The sequence below is a fragment of the Lynx rufus genome, unplaced genomic scaffold (genome assembly GCF_022079265.1).
Source record: "Lynx rufus isolate CCGP_SWC_20201006 ecotype Redwood Valley unplaced genomic scaffold, mLynRuf1.p SCAF_9, whole genome shotgun sequence".
Taxonomy (NCBI): Eukaryota; Metazoa; Chordata; class Mammalia; order Carnivora; family Felidae; genus Lynx; species Lynx rufus.
Window position 1 is genome coordinate 65,662,059 of NW_025814897.1, and position 22,234 is coordinate 65,684,292.

General features: G+C 42.3%; 1 protein-coding gene across 1 annotated transcript in view; it reads right to left on the reverse strand.

Moving 5' to 3' along the window:
• Nucleotides 1-22,234, reverse strand: part of DENND2B (DENN domain containing 2B) — a 108,745-nt gene that overhangs the window by 41,680 nt on the left and 44,831 nt on the right. The window contains exon 2 of the mRNA XM_047072147.1: nt 9,362-9,466. Coding sequence (XP_046928103.1) covers nt 9,362-9,441 — 80 coding nt within the window. The 5' untranslated portion in view covers nt 9,442-9,466. The remainder of the gene's footprint in view (nt 1-9,361; nt 9,467-22,234) is intronic.

The following is a 22,234-nucleotide window of genomic DNA, read 5'->3' on the forward strand; positions in this document are numbered from 1 at the left end:
AGACAAGTGAGTAGGAAACAAAGAGTATGAACTAAGGGTATAGAAAGAGAAATTTAAAGAAAAATTAAAAAAAAAGAAATTTAAAGAAAAAAATTTAAAGAAGAAAGTTTTAAATTTAAAGTGTGTGTGTGGGTGTGTACATAGACAGAAAGTGAGAGTTAAAATGCAAACTATCAAACTATGTGCCCTTTCCTCTGGTATTATTTTATAAGAATACAACCTAACCCTTCGCTTAGTGATCTGAGCCATTCTCCAGTAATATAGCAGTAAGCAGTCATGCTGAGGGATGCCAAGTGTACCCAAGGACTCTTTGGGAGGGAAGGCTATCTTTAATTAGTCCTTGATGACAAGAGATTTCTGAACTCAGCATGTTCTGGTGACAGGGCTTCTGAGAGTATCAGTATCAGGAAGAAAACCAAGTTGGGGCCAGTTGGGGAAGGTTCCTATGGGTCCAGGAAATAGCCCCAGAGGTACCAAGATGGGCTGTAGACCACATCAAGTGAGCCTGTTTACAGATTAAGATTATACAGAGCCCAGCTTCCAATATGCTTAGTCTTTACCAAACAAGTGTCCAGCCTGCTTCTGAATGAAACTGCCTAGAAGTTGGCCATCCACCATTCTCGGGCTGTTCAATGAAGGTGGGCCCTTGTTGGCTCAGTGGACATCAGGATCCTACCACCATGCAGTGACTGCCCCAACTCTGGAGATGACATTCTCACCGTATTCCCTCAAGGCCATACTCTGAGTCACACGGGAGGAGAAAGGGGAGGAAGTCTGCCTGAATCCTGTCAGCAAGTCCCAAAGTTTGTTCCCCAGGCCGGAGCAGGTGCTCAGTTCAATAACTCCCACTGAGATCCCACTCTGGGATGGTCCTGATAAAAAGCCAAAGGACAAGGAAACTCTCACAACTTGGGACTTCCTGTTCCCAAAGCAACCTCATCTCAAATGGCTGGACCCCCACAACAGGGCCCAGGACAGCCTCATCCACCAAGTGGGGCTTCATATGAGCCACCATCTCTAGAGATTCTTGAGATCAATCACAGCTTGTCAGGGTAGGTAGAACAGTAGGTAGGGTCAGAGCAGAACCGGAGTCACCTTTTCACTTCCAAAAGTACATCTAAGAATCTACCAAAGGCACACCTGCCTGCCTTCCAGCTGATTTCTAGGGAAGCATAAAGAGATTGGTGAGCTCTTCTCTGGGGGGGACCCTAAGTCCCCTAAGTAGTACAGAGCAGTTACAAGACAGAAGCCCTCCCTGAGGCAGGTAAAAATTATGCCTTACAGGAATAGCTCCCGGTAAAAATGAAACTGCTTTACAAAACAGAACCAGGTACTATGCAAAGCCAACAAGGAGAGAAATGTAGTTTCAGGAAACCATATTAAAGATACTTGTAATTATTTTAAAATATGGTCCCCCAATTCTCTGACATGCCTCCTATAAAAATGACCCCTCCTCTTGAATCTGGACTCTGTGACTGCCTGACCAATAGAATACAACTGAAATGAATCTGTCAATTTTCAGGCCCAAGCCTCAAGAAACCAGCAGCTTCTACTTCCTGTCTCCCATGCTGTGAGGAAGCCCAGGCCACACAGAGCGGGCACATATAGGTATTCTAACAGTCCCAACTGAGGTTCCAGAAATAGCCAACATCAACCCCCAGACACGTAAAGTAAGACACCTCTAGGTAATACCAGCCCCTAGAGTTACCCTACACCGTGAAGTCTTTCCAGCCAAGGACCCAGACATCATGGAGCAGGGAACAGCCATCCCTGCAGTGCTGTCTGAATTCCTAAGCTACAGACTCTGTGAGCATAATAAAATGGTTGTTTTACACCATAAAATTCCAGGATAGTTATATAGCAGTAGATAACTGAACAGATTTCGGTACCTAGAAACAGAGTGCTGTTGAAACAAAATCCTAAATCAGTGACTTTGGGACTGAGTGACTGGCTATCAGGAGGGACTTAAGGGAAAGTAAGGAAAATGTTAGTAGAAGCTAGAGGAAGGGGACCCTCAAAAAACATTGGAAAGTTTGCTAATCCTGTCACCAGTGGTGACATGGAAAATAGAAAATATACCTAATTTAATGAACTCGCTTAAGGTATTTCCAAGTAGAGTGCTAAGGCGCCATCTGACTTCTAGCTGCATATAGTAAGAGAAAGAAGAGATGAGCCAAAAAAGGAAATATAAATGGGAAAGGGCTTTCTGTGTTAGGAGATAACACTTGTTTCAGTCTCAGTCTCTCCAAACAAGAAAAAAGTCCCTAATTAAGAAATGGCTTTCCGATTGTGGGGGCAGTTTTACTGCATGTGTGTATGTGCGTAAATGTGTAAACTAATCAGACTGTATACTTAAGACTGTTCAGTTTATTATACTTTAATTATCCTTCAATAAATCTCTTTAAAAAATATCTGGAGTGGGACTGGAAGATCCTTGTCAAGACCTAAAAAATGTTTTCAAGCATTGTCTCATAAAATCTTACAGACAGACACACAAAAGGCCTTCTAACAATTTTAAGGGTAGGCCTGGCAGATCCTCTGTAAATAGTAAAGCGTCTAAGACTCTTAAGAACCAAGCAGTCTCACAGAGAACCCAAAGTGGGAAAGGACTCATGGTGAGGTGATTTGTAAATGTGCCTTTTGTCTACTGCAGTGGATTATAAAGTGATTCGGAAGAAACTCACAAAGTTTTTAAAGGAACTGTATCATCAGCTGGAACTGAGAAGCACAGAGGCAGTAAAATGAAAGGAAGGCTCTGGACTCTTGAAATACTATGCACATGAAGCAGTTGGAGAAAACTACTCACCTGTAAGAATGGACTACTTTTTATGGAAAAGGAAAAAGAAGAGTCGGGATAACCAAAAGCCCTGAGGATGGAGCCAGAGACAAGGTAAATGCCTCCAAGGCAGTAAAACCAAGACCTAATCAAGGAATTGGTAATTTGTGCCCTCACTGAATATAAGAATTACAATGGACCCCTAACTGCTGTGTGGCCTCCAGTGTTCCCCTTTCTGAAAAGAAGTATCTACAGCGGTTACTCTAGGCCTGTCCCACCGGGGTATTTTGGGTGGCAGATATAAATTCTCTTTAGTTTATAGGTCTTCACATCAAGAGGAACAGTACTCAAGGAACTGCACCCAATGAAAGGGACTGCACCCAAAGAGTTTCATCTATATCTGGACCTGACTTATATGACAAGATCCTAGAATTTAAGCTGATGCCATTAAAAGGAGGAGACCTGGGATCTTAGGGGAGAGACTGAGTGTATTTCACATTTGGGAAGAATGTGAATTTTTGTGATCAGAGGGCAGACCATGGCAGATTGTATTTTTCAAAGAGAGTGCCCACAACCTACCCTATCTCACATGCCCTTCTAGCAACGTGATGTTGATAATCCTCTCATCAAGTGGGAATTAGTTTCCCTCCTCTTGTGTGATACTGTGATTTACAGTAAGAAATATGTAATTGGTCTTAGTCCCATTTCTGGCACAGAGCTCCTAAATCCCTTGGAATTGCCTAAGTGATGACAGTGATAACGGTGTCTTTTGTTATGCTAATGAAGTGACTTTTGGACTACACCTAAACCTGAGGGCTGTTTGCCAGGAAAACCAACCTTGAGATTAGAGGGCTGGAACTTTCTGTTCTCCCTTGAACACCAAGGAGAGGAGGGGGCTGGAGGGTGAATCAACCACCAATGGCCCATGATCATCCTCAGTCACGCCTGTGTAACTGAAGCCTCCATAAAACCCAAAAGGGAAGGGTTTAGAGAGGTTCCAGCCTGGTGAATCAGAATGCTTCCACATGCCACTATGCCAGGCCCAGGCTCCCCAGGACAGAAGATCCTTTGCTTGGGACCTGGCCCTATGTATCTCCTCATCTGGCTGTTGATTCGTATCTATTAATATCCTTTGTAATAAACTGGTAATCTAATGAGTAAATGTATTTCTTGAGTTCTGTGAGCCACTCTAGTAAATTAATGAACTCAAGGAGAGTTGTGGGAACCTCTGATGTTTTAGCCAGTTGGTCAGAGCACAGGTAACAACCTGGGCTTGAGATTAGCATCTGAAGGAAAGGGCCCTCTTATGAAACCGAGCCCTTAACCTGTGGAATCTGATGGTATCTCTGGTAGATAGTCTCAGAATTGAGTTGAACTGTTGGGCACCAAGCTGATGTCAGAGAATTGCTTAGTGGTGTGGAGGAACACCCTCACACACACCCCCACGTTGGAATTGCCATGCAGAGTTCTTTACCTTGAATTTCGGCAGACCTTTGTTATCTCCTTAATCAACAGAGTAAAACAGAAAAAACACTATGTAACTTCTGAGGCTAGGTCATTAAAATGTCATGCATTTTCTGCCTTGTTCTCTGGAGATGCTCACTCTTGGAATCCAGACATCATGCTGTAAAAGCATGCAACCAAACACAGAGGCCACACGTAGGTGTTCTGCAGCTGAGATCCCAGCTGACCACCAGAATCAACAGTCAGACATGTAAGTGAACAAGTCTTCAGATGATTCCAGCCTCCAGCCACTGCGTCACCAATGCTGCAAGGAAAAGAGACAGGCTTTTCCTAATGAGCCCTACCCAAATTGCAATTTGTGAGCAAAATAAATGACTACTAATGTTGTCAGCCACTAAGTTTAGGGTTGTTTGTTATGTAGCAATAAATAACCAGACAAATACTGATGACATCATGGGTGGATTCTAGGAAGCATCTCAAGTAACGGGGGGCTAAGGCCAGAGGTTCTCCTGAGAAGTAGCCTGCTTTTTTACCCACAGCCAGTACTCTCAGGAGACTTTCCCTATCTGCTAGCTCTTACCCTCTTCCTGAAATCCAGGCACAGGGTCCAGATCTGTGTCCACTTTAGCAGTGGGATCTCAAGACCTCTCTGGATTTCACTACAAATCAATGTCTCCCTCTGCACAGAAACCTGTAAATATAAGTTGAATTTACAGTTCCACTGTCAATTAGCTATGTGGGTTTTAGCTTCCTCATATGTAACATCAAGTAATTGAGCCAAATGAATCCCAAGACACCTCCAACTTTAACATTCCAAAAGAGTATCTGTTGGGCCTCCAAAGAGTTCTAATTGAGTAGGGGAAAAAAGACCCACACAAATATTCACTCTATGAGCTACTATATGATTAGTGCCATTTGGAGGCTCCAAACTCAGGATTCTAAGTGTGAATACAGAGAGTAGAGAAATCCTTCTTAGCTGGGTAGTTAAGAAAAGCACTGGGAAAGAAGTAACATCTGCATCTAGACTGGCAGAAATACAAGTTTTGCATTAGGCAATAGTGAAAGGTAAGAGTAGAAAGAAATATCAGGGCTTTTTATGAAAGCCTTACAAGCCAGGCCAAGTTTGACCATATCCTACTTGACAATAGTTTTTGAGCAGGGAGATCCCAGGAATGTTTAGAGGGAGGTGAATGTAGTGGCACAATAAAATAATAGAAGGATCAAGAGAGCTAGGCTTGAGTTCATCCTCCCATTAGCTTTGTATTTGGGGGGAGCACCTCTTTTTTTCTATGTCTCAGCTTCCCAATCTATAAAACAAGTGGGTTAATACTGAATGAGCTCTAAGGTTATTTTCAGTTATGCTTTTCTAAAAGTCTTTGGACTGAATGGAAAGGGAGCCCAAAGTTGGTAAGACCTACTAGCAAGATACCATAAAGATTCAAATAGCACATCAGCCTATTCTCCAACAGGCTCACTGCCCAGACATCTCATCAACTGGCCAAAAATAGTTATCATCTTCCACAGAACAGGCATTGTTCCAAGCTCAAAGGAGAAGGAAAGAAGTCAATCAAAGTCCTTGACCCCCAAGAAGTCTACATTTTTATAGGCACCCAGGTTTCTTGCACCTACATCCAGAGGCAAGGTTCCCAAACACAATACCGACTGCCCATATTTCCATGTGGCAACAACCGGGTGCTGGAGGTTCACAGTGCAGAAGCTGTTAAGATAATCGGCAGGCATAACAAGTCTCCTGAGAACACCCCCTGCTGCCTGCCAGGCCTTACAACGCAAGTGAAATTCCCGGAAGGCAACAAGTAGCAAACAAAGTTCGCCCCACACAGGTGGCTGAATTCGCTTTACACACAACACTTCCTTGTTTGCAAGTCGCCACTCTGCTTCTAGTCCCACCCCAGGTCATCAACACCAGCATCATGAAGCCTGGCCTCCGAGATCCAGGGGACCTTTGAGACTCCCACCTCCCACTCCCAGAAATGAATACGAGCTAGAGTGGGAACAACCTGTGGGAGGGTGTATCTGGCAGCTAAGGGTGAAACAGTGTGCCTCTCCTGCCCCATCAACAAAGAGAAAGGGAAACCTGCTCCAAGAGACCAAAACATAGCAAAGAACAAAACGTTGGTGGTCAAATGAAAAGGCTTAGATTTCTTCCTCCTGTGTATCCTGCCAATGAACACTGGGCTGCAGAAGAAAAGGAAGGAAATAAATAAGCAAAACACACACCCCCCCACACCCCCACACACAAATAGAATGGAGTCCAGGATCCTTAACCCATATTGGCTCAAGTGAAATCTCATTCAAATTAAGGGCACAAACTTGCAAATACCTATCCTGACAGTTCCAGAGGGTCCCATCCCACCTTTCCCACCTTTCCGTGCCCCAGAGTACCTTCTACCCCCAAAGTGAGATACAAATGCCTCCTAGTACCACTGGATTCCTTTGCCTCCATGTGATGATGTGGAGGTCCCCAAAGCAGTCAGGGAGTCAAACACCTAGCTTTCCCAAGCCCTAGTACCCTCATACTTCCCAAACAAAGTTCGCATCACACCAAGGAGTCTTTTCCCACTGAGACCCCTGGGCTAGCAATGATAAAAAGGGCCTCGGGTCACTGCCAAACATCTATTGAAAGGTCAGACTAAGAAATTCAGGTGCCAAGGTCATCAATCCAAGTTGTAAATGCCTTGACGAAAGAGAATGGGTCATTCTTCTTTGTCCCCCATTGTCTACCACAGAGCCTGGCACCTGAGAGCAAAGCCCTCAGAGTTCATTGACAATGACTTCCTAAATGAGCTGGTGATTTAGTGCCCTACTCAGCCCAAAGAACACCCCCTAGAAATGGCTGGGGGTGAAGACAGCCAGAGAAACCACCAGATGACAATTTCAAAATAGCACCCACAGTCCAAGTGGTAGCCTCTGAGAGAAGGATACAGCCAGCCACAGAGGCCTGGGACTCCATGCTAAAAGCCCAGGAAAGGAGGGAGGAAGGGAAGCAGAAATATGACAGTAAAGAAAGGAAGTGAACACTTAGAGGGGAGGCTGGAAGAATTCTTTTTTTAGGCACATCAGACGCTCAGATATTTACAAACATCATCTATCATGTTATGATGGCAAGCATGCTAGGAAGTTCAAGGAAGAGCAATTTCTAAAAATATTTAAAACATGTAGGTATATATTTTCCAAACAGAAACAGGTACCTGTCAGTGGCCCAGATTCTGCCTTGTGACTTGCTGTAAAACCTCCATCTCCCATTCCATCCCCCACATAGTAGAAATTGGAAGAAAAAAAATGAATATTTAAAGGAGTTGAAGGCTGCTGGTATGGTAATTTCTAATGCAGGTCTTAAATACACTATTTCTTTAAAATTAAGAATAAAACTATACAATCACAAATAATGCTTACTTTACTGTTACAGTCTCATATTAAAAAAAAAAAATGGGAATCTTAGTTCCCAGTCTCCATCTGCCAACTCAGTCTCAGTAACACATGCCACCAGACCAGTGAGAGCCCAGCAAAGAGGTTCCCCAGAAGCAGACAATGGGAGATAAAGACTCTAATATCTAGATCTGCTTCTGCTGTGGCCACCAACATGCCCTGGGAGAGTTCAGGTTTTCTACCTGTTTTACCCAAGAAGTTGTCAGTCCCTGCCATTCTCTGGCTCACCCACTTCAGGGACGCAAGTATGCAAGGAACTCTACCTAGGTTAGAGGAGGTGCAAGGGCAGGAGGTAGGGGCTGTTCTTGTTGGTCTTGCTGCCACAAAGTGGCTATCCAATTTGTGTGCCTAAGTTCCAGAATCTCCCAATCTCTGTCTGGTTGACACAGTCCATCCAGGCCATTTCCATTGGGACCAAACCTCGAATGTGTGGTACAGGAAACTCCTCTTGCCTCGTTCACACCAGTCACTCCTTTAGGGACGATGTGCAGTGTTCCATTCTTTCAACCATATCTTGATTCCAGTTCTGAATGAACCAAACAACTTCCGCCAGCTCTGGACAGACACCCCATCAGATTCACCCTGGCACTGCACAGCCCAGACACGCAGAGAGGAACTAGCCCTATCCCAGCCTAAGCTGAGCATCCTTCTCACAGCTATCCATTCTACTGGTTGAGGTCCCAAAAGTCAAATTTATCCACCTTAGATTCAGCAGAAGAGGCTAGAAAAGGTACATGGCTTTAATAAAAGAGCCCAGAGGTTCTTCGAGGACATCAGAATCCAGCCTCAACCAAAACTTTTGAAGCCCTGGTGAGAACAGTACATCTATCTTTCAGCTCTGGAAGCTTTCATCCCATCATAGGGAAGGAGCTAATATTTATTGAGAAGCTTTATGCCAGGCACTACACTAAGCACTGACATATATTATGTCATTTACTCCTCACAGCAACTCTGTGAGGTAAGTACTATTATTATTATTTCGTAGATGAGTAACTAAGATCTTAGAGGGTATAAGAAAGTGTCCTGAGATCTCACTATCTCAAATCCAGAGCTGGACTTGAAGCCAATTGTATATGATTTCAAAATCTGTGGTTTTTCTATTGTTCTACATTCCCACTTTTAAAAAGAAAACAAAACCAGGAAAGTGGATTATAGCTTACGCTGAGTAAAATTCCCAAGATGCTTTGTTTACAGCCCAGCCTATATTCTTGTAGAACCTGGACTTCTCTGCTTGGAACTTGTGCTAATATGCATAACTGCCTCTCCACCCCTAACCCCAATGTGGTCAACTTCCCTCACTACAGTGTAGCCTAGCTCAGGCACAGCCCCCAAGCTGTCCCCATCTTAGGAAAAAGGATACAGCCAGGAGAACATCAGCTGCTTCTTGCTGGCTCCATTCCTGGAGCCCTAGGCTCCTCCAACAGCACAAATCAAAGTCTGTTTTAGGGTCCCTGTTTGTTCTCCCCTATGAACACTTATAGAGCTGAAAAATGGCATATATATTAGAGACGGTTTTTGCTTCAGTGTCAGCATGAGCTGGGCCAGGACCATTCACCTGGCTGACCATCAGAGTCATGATGATAATCATTTACATTTTGGACCAAAGCCATATGGCTGCCCCTTGATGCCACCCTCCAGTGAGCCCCATTCCCCCATCAGTGCTCCCCTGCTCACCTGCTCAGAGTCCCCCGAGGGGCCTTAGTGCCTCCAGCTCCGTGGGTGATGCTGGAATTCTTGTTGGCAGTCATGGTCATTTCGGCTTTCTGAAAACCCAGAGCCCTGCAAAGAAGACAAGGCCTATAAGCCAAGTTTCCATGGGCAGCCAAAAGCACCTCAAACATTTCCAGATGACCTCCAAAACTGCCAAGAGGGTTTGTGTGGCGGTGGTAGGAACCACTTTCCCACATATATTTAATTCCAAGTGTTATGGCTTAGGGGGAGCCTCAAGGGACCCCTGATCTGAGTTACGGAATAAGTCTAGGAGCTAACAGATAACTTACCACTTCACAGAAAATGACAAAACTCCATCTCCATCCTACCTCTTTTTGTTTCTTAGAAGTCCCAAACTTCTAGCATGCCATAGAGACTTTACAAATTCCATCTTATTTGCATACCTCCTGAACAACTATTTATTCAGCATTTTTCTTGAATCAACCTGAAACAGACTTGCTTGTCTCAAAATATTTAACCTTGTTCTATACAAGTAATCATTTAGTCATTCAACAAATACAAATGTTTACTGAGCACCCATGTCCTAGGCACTGCCATCCAGCAAAGAATGAAACAAAGTCTCTGCCCTCAGGGAGCTTACATCTCAGTGGGGAGAAACAGGCAATAAACCTGCACATGTCACATATGTGTGATACATCAGTGTACATTTGTGTATAATACGTACAATACGAAGAAGAAAATGATGCAGGGTAGGTGGGGAGTAAAGAAGATATGTTATTTTATTTTATCTTATTTCACTTTTTTAAAATGTTTATTTATTTTGAGAGGGAGAGAGAGAGAGCACGCAAGCAGGGGAGGGGCAGAGAGAAAGGAGAGAGAGAATTCTAAGCAGGATCTGCGTTGTTAGTGCAGAGCCCAATGTGGGGGCTCCAACTCAGAAATGGTGAGATCATGGCCTGACCCAAAATCAAGAGTCAGATGCTCAACCGACTGAGTCACCCAGCCCCCCACCAAGAATATCTGTTATTTAAAAAAAAAATTTTTAATGTTTATTTATTTTTGAGAGAGAGAGAGACAGACAGACAGACAGAGCATGAGCAGGGGAGGGGGAGAGAGAGAGGGAGACACAGAATCCAAAGCAGGCTCCAGGCTCTAAGCTGTCAGCACAGAGCCCAATGCAGGGCTCAAACTCACCAACCAAGAGATCATGACCTGAGCTGAAGTTGGATGCTTAACTGACTGAGTCACCCAGGTCCCCTGAAGATCTGTTATTTTAAATAAAATGTTTAGGGAAGAATATTCTGATAAAGTAACATACGAGCCAACACCATAAAATTATGAGCTATCATTTTTTTCTAATATCCATTAAGATAAAAGTAATATATGTTATGGTATTTAAGTACTGACAAAGTGAAAAATATCCATTCATGTACTGTAAAGAGTTAGCTAATATATCATTATCCTTTAGGGAACATTATTTGATGCTAAAATAATAAAAGGAAGAAAAAGGTTATAACTTAAGAGTACATCCAGATTGGAAAGGAATCAGTAGAATTATCTCTTAGTTGCAGATGGTATAATCTTGTACACAGAAAATCCAAAGGATTCCACTAAAATACTCTTAAGCTAATATACAAAGTCAAGCAAGTTTTCAGGATACAGAGTAATATTTTTTTAAATCAATTTTACTCCTAAATAATGACAGTGAGGGATACCTGGGTGGCTCAGTCGGTTAAGTATCTGACTCTTGGGTTTTGGCTCAGGTCATGATCTCACAGTTCGTGAGTTCCAGCCCCACATTGGGCTCGGCACTAACAGTGCAGAACCTGCTTGGGATTCTCTCATGTTTGTTCTCTCTCTCCCTCTCTCTCTCTCTCTCTTTCTCAAAAATAAATAAACATTAAAAAAATTTTTTAAATAAAAATAAATAAAAGACACCCATGAGTGGGGGATATTATTTGCAAATCACATATCTGCTAAGAAGCTCGTATCCAGAATATATAAAGAATTCTTTCAATTCAATAATAAAAAGACAAATAACTCAATTAAGAAGTAGACAAAGGAAGGTGCCTGGGTGCCTCAGACAGCTAAGCATCCAACTCTTGTTTTCAGCTCAGGTTATGATCTCACAGTTTATGGGATCAAGTCCCACCTTAGGATCTGTGCTGACAGTGCAGGGCCGATTGGGATTCTCTCTCTCTCTCTCTCAAAATAAATAAACTTAAACCTCCCATGCTCGCTCGCTCTCTCTCTCTCTCTCTCTCTCTCTCAAAATAAACTTAAAAAAGTAAACAAAGGATTTGAATAGACATTTCTCTAAAGTTGTAAAATTTGCCAATAAGCCCATGAAACAATGTTCAACATCACTAGTCATCAGAGAAATAGAAATCAAAACTACAAGAAGGTATTGCCCTTGGGTATTGCACACCCACCAGGATGGCTATAATCAAACAGACAGATAAAAACAAATGTTACTATGCAGAAAAAGCATTTGACAAAATAAAGCATCCTTTCTTGATAAAAACCCTCAAGAAAGTAGGGACAGAAGGATCTACCTCAAGTTCATAAAAGCCATAGATGAAAGACTCACCGCTAATATCATCCTCAATGGGGAAAAACTGAGAGCTTTCCCCCTAAGATAAGAAACACAACAAGGATGTCTACTCTTACCACTGTTATCTAATCAGACAACACAAAGAAATAAAATGCATCCAAATCAGTAAAGAGGAAGTCTTTACTCTTCTCAGACAATGTGATACTCTATGTGGAAAACCCAAGAACTCCACCAAAAACCTGCTAGAACTTATACACAAATTCAGCAAAGTCGCAGGATATAAAATCAATGCACAGAAATCAGTTGCACTTCTATACACCAATAATGAAACAGCAGAAAGAGAAATCAAGGAATTGATCCCATTTACAATTGCACAAAACACCATAAAATACCTCGAGTAAACCTAACCAAAGAGGTAAAAAAAATCTATACACAGAAAACTACAGAAAGCTTATGAAAGATATTGAAGAAGACACACAAAAAAAGGAAAAATATTCCATGCTCATGGATTGGAAGAACAAATATTGTTAAAATGTTGATATTATCCAAAGTAATCTACATATTCAATGCAATCCCTATCAAAATAACACAAGCATTCTTCACAGAGCTAGAACAAACAATTCTAAAATTTGTATGGAACCAGAAAAGACTCCAAATAGCCAAAGTAATGTTGAAAAAGAAAACCAAAGCTGGAGGCATCATAATTCTGGACTTCAAGGTGTATTACAAAGCTGTAATCATCACGACAGTGTGGCACAAAACAAACACATAGATCAATGGAACAGAATAGAGAACCCAGAAATGGACCCACAAACATATGGCCGACTAATCTCTGACAAAGCAGGAAAGAATATCTAATGGAATAAAGACAGTCTCTTCAGCAAATGGTGCTGGGAAAACTGGACAGCGAAATGCAGAAGAATGAACCTGGACTACTTTCTTACACCATACACAAAAATATACTCAAAATGGATGAAAGACCTAAACATAAGATAGGAAGCCATCAAAATCCTAGTGGAGAAAACAGGCAACCCCTTTGACCTCAGCTGCAGCAACGTCTTACTTGACACATCTCCGGAGGCAAGGGAAACAAAAGCAAAAATGAACTATTGGGACCTCATCAAGATAAAAAGCTTCTGCACAGCAAAGGAAACAATCAGCAAAACTAAACAGCAACAATGGAATGGGAGAAGATATTTGCAAATGAATATCAGATAAAGGGTTATTACCCAAAATCTATATGAGAACTTATCAAACTCAACACCCAACACACAAATAATCCAGTGAAGAAATGGGCAAAAGACATGAGTAGACACTTCTCCAAAGAAGACACCTAAATGACTAACAGACACATGAAAAAATGCTCAACATCACTCATAATCAGGGTAATACAAATCAAAACCACAATGAGATGCCACCTCACACACGTCAGAAATGGCTAGCATTAACAACTCAGGCAATAACAGATTTTGGTGAGGATGTGGAGAAAGGAACCCTTTTGCACTGTTGGTGAGAGGGCAAACTGGTGCAGCCACTCTAGAAAACAGTATGGAGGTTCCTCAAAAAATTAGAAATAGAACTATCCTACAACCCAGCAATTACACTGCTAAGTATTTATCCAAAGGATACAGGAGTGCTGATTCAAAGTGGCACATGCACCCCAATATTTATAGCAGTACTATCAACAATAGCCAAAGTATGGAAAGAGCCCAAATGTCCATTGATAGATGAATGGATAAAGAAGATGTGGTATACACACACACACACACACACACACACACACACACACACACACACAGGAATATTACTTGGCAATCAAAAAGAATGAAATCTTGCCACTTGCAACAACGTGGATGAAACTAGAGTATATTATGCTAAGCGAAATAAGTCAGTCAGGAAGACAAATATCATATGATTTCACTCATAAGTGGAATTTAAGATATAAAACAGATGAACATAAGGGAAGGGAAGCAAAAATAATATAAAAACAGAGAGAGAGACAAACCATAAGAGACTCCTAAATACAGAGAACAAAGTGAGGGTTGCTGGCAGGATGTTGGGTGGGGGGATGGGCTACATGGATGAGAGGCATTAAGGAGGACACTTGTTGGGATGAGCACTGGGTATTGTATGCAAGTGAGGAATCACTAAATTCTATTCCTGAAATCATTATTACACTATATGTTAACTAAATTGTATTTAAATGTAAAAACTCTGTAAAGTAATGGTGTAAAATCAAGTTGATATATATGTGTGAGTTTGTATATGTATATGTATGTCCATACTTATGCAGAACTCTAGATTTTTTTCTTGTTAGCATAAAATTTAAATTTTCATGAAGAGATATGCCACTTCTTGGACTTATTTGATGGTAGAACTCCTTCCCACTTTTTTTCTCAGAATACTAATTTGTGTCTAGAACAGGGGTAGGTAAATTTTTCCGTAAGGCCTAAATAATAAATATCTTAGGCTATATAGGTCATACAGTCTCTGTTCCAATTACTGAACTCTTCACATAATATGAAAATAGCCACTGATTGTATGTAAATTAATAGGCATAAACGATTACGTTTCAGTAAAACTGTATTTACAAAACCAAGTGGTGAATGTCTGGGATTTGGCCAATGGACCATGGTTTCCTGACCCTTGCTATAGTAGAACATTTGTTTACTTAAGACAGTTTAGATGATGTTACAGGACATTATATTCACTGATGGTTTATAAAGTGCTAGAGTAGACCAGGCACTTTATCTAGCTCTATCCACTGCAAGCCTCAGAATCTTGAGTCCAATAGTTAGGTAGAGCATAAGCAATAAAGATATCTGTAAAAATAAGAGAATTAAAAATTAAAAAATTAAGGGGTACTTGGGTGGGTCAGTCTGTTAAGCATCTGACTTCGGCTCAGGTCATGGTCTCACGGTTCATGGGTTCGAGCCCCACATCGGGTTCTGTGTTCACAGCTGAGAGCCTGGAGCCTGCTTCAGATTCTGTGTCTCCCTCTCTCTCTACCCCTCCCCCGCTCATGCTCAGTTTCTCTCTCTCTCTCTCAAAAATAAATAAATGTTAAAAAAAATTTTAGTGAGGCTGTGGAGAAACTGGAACTTTCATTCATTGCTGGTGAGAATGTACAATGGTGCAAACATTTTGGAAAACGGTTTGGCAGTTCCTCAAAAAGTTATACACAGAGTTACCATATGACCCAGCATGATCCACTCCTAGGTTTATACCCAAGAGCAATATAACTGTGTCCACACAAATATCTGTACACAAATGTTCATAACAGCATTATTCATAATAGCCAAAAAGTGGAAACAAATCCAAATGATCATCAGTGAATGAATGCATAAACAAAGTATGGTATATCCATACAATGGAATATTATTCACACATAAAAAGGAATGAGAAATACTGATACATTCTATAACATGCATGAAACCTCGTGCCAATTTTACAAAATGTCCAGAATAGGCAAATCTATACAGACAGAAAGTAAATTAGTAATTGCCTAAGTTGGGTTGAGAGTGGCATACTTGGGAATGACTGCAATGAGTTTGGGCTTCTTTTTGGGGTGAAAAAAAAGTACTGGAATTAGATAGTGGTGATGGTTGCACAACTCTGAACATACTAAAACAAGTAAAATGTATGAATTTTATAGTATGTAAGTTATATCTCAAGATAGTTGTTCAAATAAAACTTAAGGACCAAAAAAAACCCCCCCCTTTTTTAAGTGCCCTGAAGAGTGGATGTGAGAGAGAACACAACTGATACACCAAGCATATTTCCAGTGTGAACGTACATTCTGGCCTGAACTAGCACCCCCTTCCTGGAAGCTGAACAGCCATTCTCACTCTGATTGGTATTCCCATCACACAGACCAAAATGAAGTATATTTGGATGTGAAAGTTAAACATATTTGTTTACATCTAGATGGCTAACAGAACCATGAAAAGATGCTCAACATCACTCATCATTAGGAAAATACAAATCAAAACCACAATGAGGAACCACCTCACACCTGTCAAAATGGCTAAACTTAACAACTTAAGCAACAAGAGATGTTGGTGATGATGTGGAGAAAGAGGAATACTTTTGCACTATTGGTGGAAATGCAAACTGGTGCAGCCACTCTGGAAAACAGTATGGAGGTTCCTCAAAAAATTAGAAATAGAACTATCCTACAACCCAGCAATTGCACTACTAGGTATTTATCCAAGGGATACAAAAATGCTGATTTGAAGGGACACATGCACCCCAATATTTATAGAAGCACTATAAATGTGTGTGTATGTGTGTGTGTGTGTGTGTGTGTGTGTGTATATATATATATATATATATATATATATACATACACATAAAACGGAATATTATTTTAGTGTGTGTATGTATGTGTATATGTGTGTGTGTGTGTGTGTGTGTGTGTGTGTGTGTGTGTATAAAATGGACTATTATTCGGCAATCAAAAAGAATGAAATCTTGCCATTTGCAACAACATGGATGGACCTAGAGGGTATTATGCTCAACAAAATAAGTCAGTCAGAGAAAGACAAATATCATGTGATTTCACTCATATGTGGAATTTAAGAAACCCAAAAGATGAACATAGGGGAAGGGAAGGAAAAATAAGAAGAGAGAGGGAGGCAAACCATAAGAGACTCTTAAATACAGAGAACAAACTGAGGGTTGCTGGAGGGGTGTTGGGTGGAGGGATGGGCTAAATGGGGGAGGGGGACACTTGTTGGGATGAGCACTGGGTGTTATATGTAAGTGATGCATCACTCAATTCTGCTCTTGAGGCCATTATTATACTATATGTTAACTAACTTGGATTTAGAAAAAAAAAATTAAACATATTTATTTACAGCCACTAAAGGCCTTAATCCTAGAGGCTGTCTTACTTATTACCTTGGTGCAGAATAGCAATTGGTCTCAATGGCAAAAAATAAGCCCAACCGTAATTTTTGTTATCATTCCTAGTTCTCTCCTAATTTCAATATGAAATGCACTTCCTCTAATTTCTTTAACTTCATCATGGAGGCTCTCCAGATTATGTTTTTATTGATGGTGGGAGCAGGTAAAGTGGGAGTTGGAAAGGGAGGAAGAAGCCAGCAGGCATCAGGTGATAGTAATGAAACGTCCCTCCATTGTGAAGACTGCAGATGCTTTTGAAAGAAAACCAAACCTGAGACTCACTTTTATCCTTCATTAAGTAGAGAAAACCCTTCTCTATCTGTTAGGGAAAAAAATCTTTAAACCTAAGTATACAGCATAATGTTAGTGATGATGGTGATGATGATGATGATAATGAGGAGGAGGAGAAGTCAATCCTGCACCAGCCTGTGCACACTGGCTCTCAGCCCCATGCCAAGTTAAGTGCTTGGCATATGGCTGTGTGCACAACAGAAGGAAGCGAGAGAAAACGCAGCCTCTGGAAGCTTTCCCAGGCCAGTTCTCAGGGTCCTCAGGGAGCACAGCACTACAAGGAATCAACTTGCTAAGTATGAGCTTTCAACCGTGCCCATGGTAACAATGGTCACAATAACCATCATAACCCATCAAAACAACACTAGACATGCTCTAGCAGCTCCAGGGCAGGTCCTTAGGGAAAGGGCAGAAGATTTGTGGAAAGACCAGAAACTGAAAAATATTAAAATAACATGATAAAAAATATATTCTTTCTTCTCCCATATTTCCGATCTAAGGAGGGTGGACCCACTGCTCACAAATGCTTTTACGTAGTTGAATATGAGAACACAGAGCCAACTTAGTAAGAAAGAAAAATACAGATGACTTTGACATTTCTTGGGCCAAGAAGAAAAATCCTTTGAAGAGGTAACCAAGAGAGGAGTGGATCAAAATTGTTACAAGGCCTATGGCAAGGACTCTTGATCACACTTCTGCAAGATCGCAGCGGCTAGCCTCAAAAGTAGCCTAGGAGTTCGGGTATCTTGGGCAGGCACTGCTGAGAACCCCAGACAGGCCTGCTAAGTCAGAAGAACAGAGATGCCAACTCATCATCCTTCCTCCCACCTGCTCTCACTAGGCCAGGTCTATCAGCTCAGGGAATAATCTAGGGGCTTGAGGAACTAAGGCACAGGCTAACCCTTTACACCTGAAGCTCAGACGTGAGCACTCTGCATGGCTGGCTTCCTGGGGGGCACTGCTTCTCCCAGGGCCCTAAGAGCAACTCCAGGTTCTCATCTATGCTTTCAGTCTGATACCTTGGCTAGTCGGGCTGCAAGGAGAGAAGACACTCCAGTTAGAGGAAATAGCCACTGAGCATGGAGCAGAGAAGGGAACTGAGACACTGTTTTGTTCTCAGGCCCACCAGTGGCAAAGTCCAAGAAGAAACTGCTTGTTTAGAAAGTGAAATGTTCAATTAGCATCTACGACCAATGACAAATTGCTCAAAACCCTAGCTCTAACAAATTATAGACAACTATCTGAAGAGTCAGGACTATCCAGAGAAAGGACTATAATTAGGTACCCCCAGAATTTTTCTATAAACTGCATTGAGACAGACAAACCACAGTCCCAGGTACTTGAGGTGCAGTGGGAAGAACACCTGATTTGGGGTCAAATAACTAAGTCCAACCCTGCCTCTATCAACTGCTAGTTAAGTGACACTGAACAAGTGAGTTTCAAAGACTAAACTTTGTCACTATAAGAGCAATAATAATAACATGACCTACCTCACGTGATTGCCTGGCATACAAAAGCTTAATAAAAGGTTTTTCTTCCAGATCATGCTTCGGTGGGTATGTGGAAGGCAACCATTCTTGACCTTAAGTCATTTTCAGAGTCGCTGGTACTGTCATTCAATCTGTTTGCTATACTATGCTAAGCACTATGCAAACGTACTAGAATATAAAAATGGACAGACACGGTCCTTGCCCTAGAGGATGTAACAATAAAGGGACAAGAGTCAAGTAAAAAGTGTACCCCAGGAATGTCTCATAGGGAAGTGACATTTGAAGTGAGCCTCAACCTATTTGTTACCCACAGTTAGAGGGCCTAAGGAAAAGCAAAGGTACATTTATTAAGACATGCTGCTACATTCTTTATATAATTGTAATACCTGAAGTTATAAGTGCTTCACATGTATTAAATCACTTAATCCTAGTAACAACTTTATGAAGTAGGTATTATTATTTACACATATCAAGGAAACCAAGGTACAGAGCAGTTAAATAGCTTGCCTCAAGTCACTTGGCTAGAAAGTGGCCACACAGGCACTTGAGCCTGCACCAGTGCCACAGCTCAGAGCCAGGACCCTGCATTATCTCTAATCACCTTCTGATTCTGCTCTCACCATCCTGCAAGGTAGTGATGATACAGGCCCATTTTTCCAATCAGGAAATTTAGTTTCAAAGAGACTGAATGATTGGCCCAAGATCACTCACGCAGCAAAGGAACAGAACAGGAATGTGGCCTCAGCTCTGTCTGACTCCACTGTGCACTCACTTGCCCTAACATCAGTGGGCTGCTTGTTAAAAATAGAGTCCCAGGCCCCACCTCCACCTCCTGAATGAGAATCTATAGGAATGGGGACTAGAAATTTGCATTTTAAGCTAGTTTATATACCTGTAAGTGTGAAAACTTCTGTCCTACCACTTTGAGGACTTGGGAAGGTACAAAGGGTCACTACTGACTATCCTCCTAAGGATTTTCCCAGCTATAAGCAAATAAAAGATGGATGTTCATTCAGCTCCTCTTCCTCCTCCCACCCCTCAGCTGCTCCCACCCTGCACAGAACCACTGACCCTCAAAGACAAAGGAGCAGGTACAATATGAGATCTATAATACAATATGGATAATAATATGAAAGCATTATCAATGTCTCCTCTAAACAGTTACTCAATTTTCTGGTGTGCCCAGTGTTCTTATATCTCAAAACAACTCTTCCTGCCACTCACCTCTGGTACCTAACATCTGCCTTCCTCACTTTCTCCTCACTTTGAACTCCTGGGAAAAAGAGTTTATACCTGAAGACATAAACTGGTGTCTGCAAGACATAAACTGATGGTTTGCAAGAGCAAAAAAATATGTCTTATCTGGCCCTCCCTTTATTTTTAAATAATTTGAATTGTCAAACATTTTATTTTTTTTTAACATTTATTTATTTTTGAGAGAGAGAAACAGAGAGTGGGCAGGGGAGGGGCAGAGAGAGAGGAAAAAACAGAATCTGAAGCAGCTCTAGGCTCCAGGTTCCAGGCTCTGAGCTGTCAGCACAGAGCCCGATCGATGCAGGGCTCGAACTGGTGAATCACAAGATCATGACCTGGGCCGAAGTCAGAGGCTCAACCAACTGAGCCACCCAGGCACCCCTAGTTGTCAAACATTTTTAAAAAGTGGGTGGGTACAAATAAAATACAAATAAAAATCAGATTCTGGCTTCTCTTGAAAAACCAGAAAATCTGATGTTACTGCATTTCTGTGTGGCAACAATTGACTAGACTGAGTAAAAGTGGCCCATTTATTTTTTATTTTTTTATTTGAAAGTGAGAGAGACAGTGTGAGCAAGGTAGGGGCAGAGAGGGAGAGACAGAGAATCCCAAGCAGGCTCTGCACTGTCAGCGGGGACCCTGATGCGGGACTCAAACTCAGGAACCAAACCATGAGATCACTGACCTGAGCTGGAACCAAGAGTTGGACGCTGGACCGACTGAGCCACCCAGGTGCCCCAGAAGTGGCTCACTTAGATGCAGCAAGCTCTCTCCAATTTACCGCTGTCTCTGCCCACCCAGTGCCTACAGCTGGCCAGCTTTACTCAGCTCTGTGACCTGACTCTATCAGCAAGTGAGTGCTACAGCCCCAGCCTGAGTCCCAGCAGGGAAAGGTTAGGAGGTACCGTACCAGAAGCATGCTTCCTGTGGAGCATCCACACAAAGCCTCGGTACAGCTGGGCCTGAGCAGTGCAGGGAAGAGGAGCCTAGTCTAGTCCAGGGCACTGCCTCTTAGTCACTTGAAACCTCCCATTTTCTCTCCTCACTGTCACTGGAGGAAGGACCTCTGAAAGGCTCCCAGCTTTTGCTCAGGCTAGCCTTCATCTTGCAACTCTCTCTCCCACTTCTTCTCCCTACAATCCAATCCCATGACCACAGAGAATATCTGTGTTCTCTGAAGGTCCAAGAAGGGACCATCAGGTCAGTCTCTTAAGGGAGTTCCTTCTGAGGGATGCCCAGACTCTAAGAATGAACCTTCCTATCCTAGAGCAAAAAAAAAAACCTGTTTCCCTTTGTTTAGGTGATATTTCTAAATGTCTGTATGATACTTTTCTGCAGGCCTAATTGTGGATGTGACAATATGCCTTGCCCTGAAGGAGGAGACATATGAAGCTTGAGAGTGATGAGGAATAGACACAGGCATTTGGAAGAAAGCCTCCCATTTTGCTAGGGTTAAAGTCACCATTGAGAGGAAAGACAGTCACTGTCAAGCACTCTGTTTTACTGGTCCAGGTAAGAAGTCAAGACACCTGACAAAGGAAACCTCTAAACCATGTAAGAGAATTTCTGCTAACAACTACATTCCACTCATTTCTTAAGCAATATCCCACGTGGATGTGGCAGCTTAGGAAGCAGCCCAAAGAGAAGGAAGAGGTGGGAAAGGGAACAGAGCTCCATGTGTGCCCTGAGAACCTGGTTGCAGCCTGGAGACTGTACAGGTCTGTACAGCTGTCATCTGACCATGGTGGGGTCAACATTCCTACTACCCCTGCCCCGGGAACACCTACTCAGACCCTCCTTACCTTCTTACTGACTCCCTCCTGCAACCTTTCCTCATCACTGGTCCCTGGCCAAGAAAAGGAACAGACCAGCAACTCCCTGGAGGAGGGCTTAGGTCTTTAATTTCCTCCTTCAAGAGTCCCAGCAACCAATATTGGCTCTACCAGCTTCAGGGAGGATCATCATTAGAATGAGTTCCCTTTAACCATGCAAACCAGAGTTCCCAAAAGAGTGTTTGAGTCTTTCCTTCTCTCCAGCAGATGTCCTTGGATTAGACTAAGGTGGGAGGGAAGGGCTTTGTCTCCCTTTCATGGCTCTGCCTGGACTAACAGCTCACCTGCACAGCCTCTCTGTTGCTTGGCATTCCTAGGAAGTTCAGCGACACTGCTCTCCCACCATGCTGGCCTCCTCTGTCCCCACATGGCTGAGAAAGCTATGGGGCAGTTCTAGCTAGTTCTTCCCTGGGTGCTCAACTAAATGTGAACTGACTTGTTAACTGATGACAGAAGAGGACCCCCAGGGAGTCAGAGGCAAGGATGACAAAGGGCCCTAGAAATCCCACACAGGGCATATCCTTTAAAGTGTGCTCCTTCTCTTCCC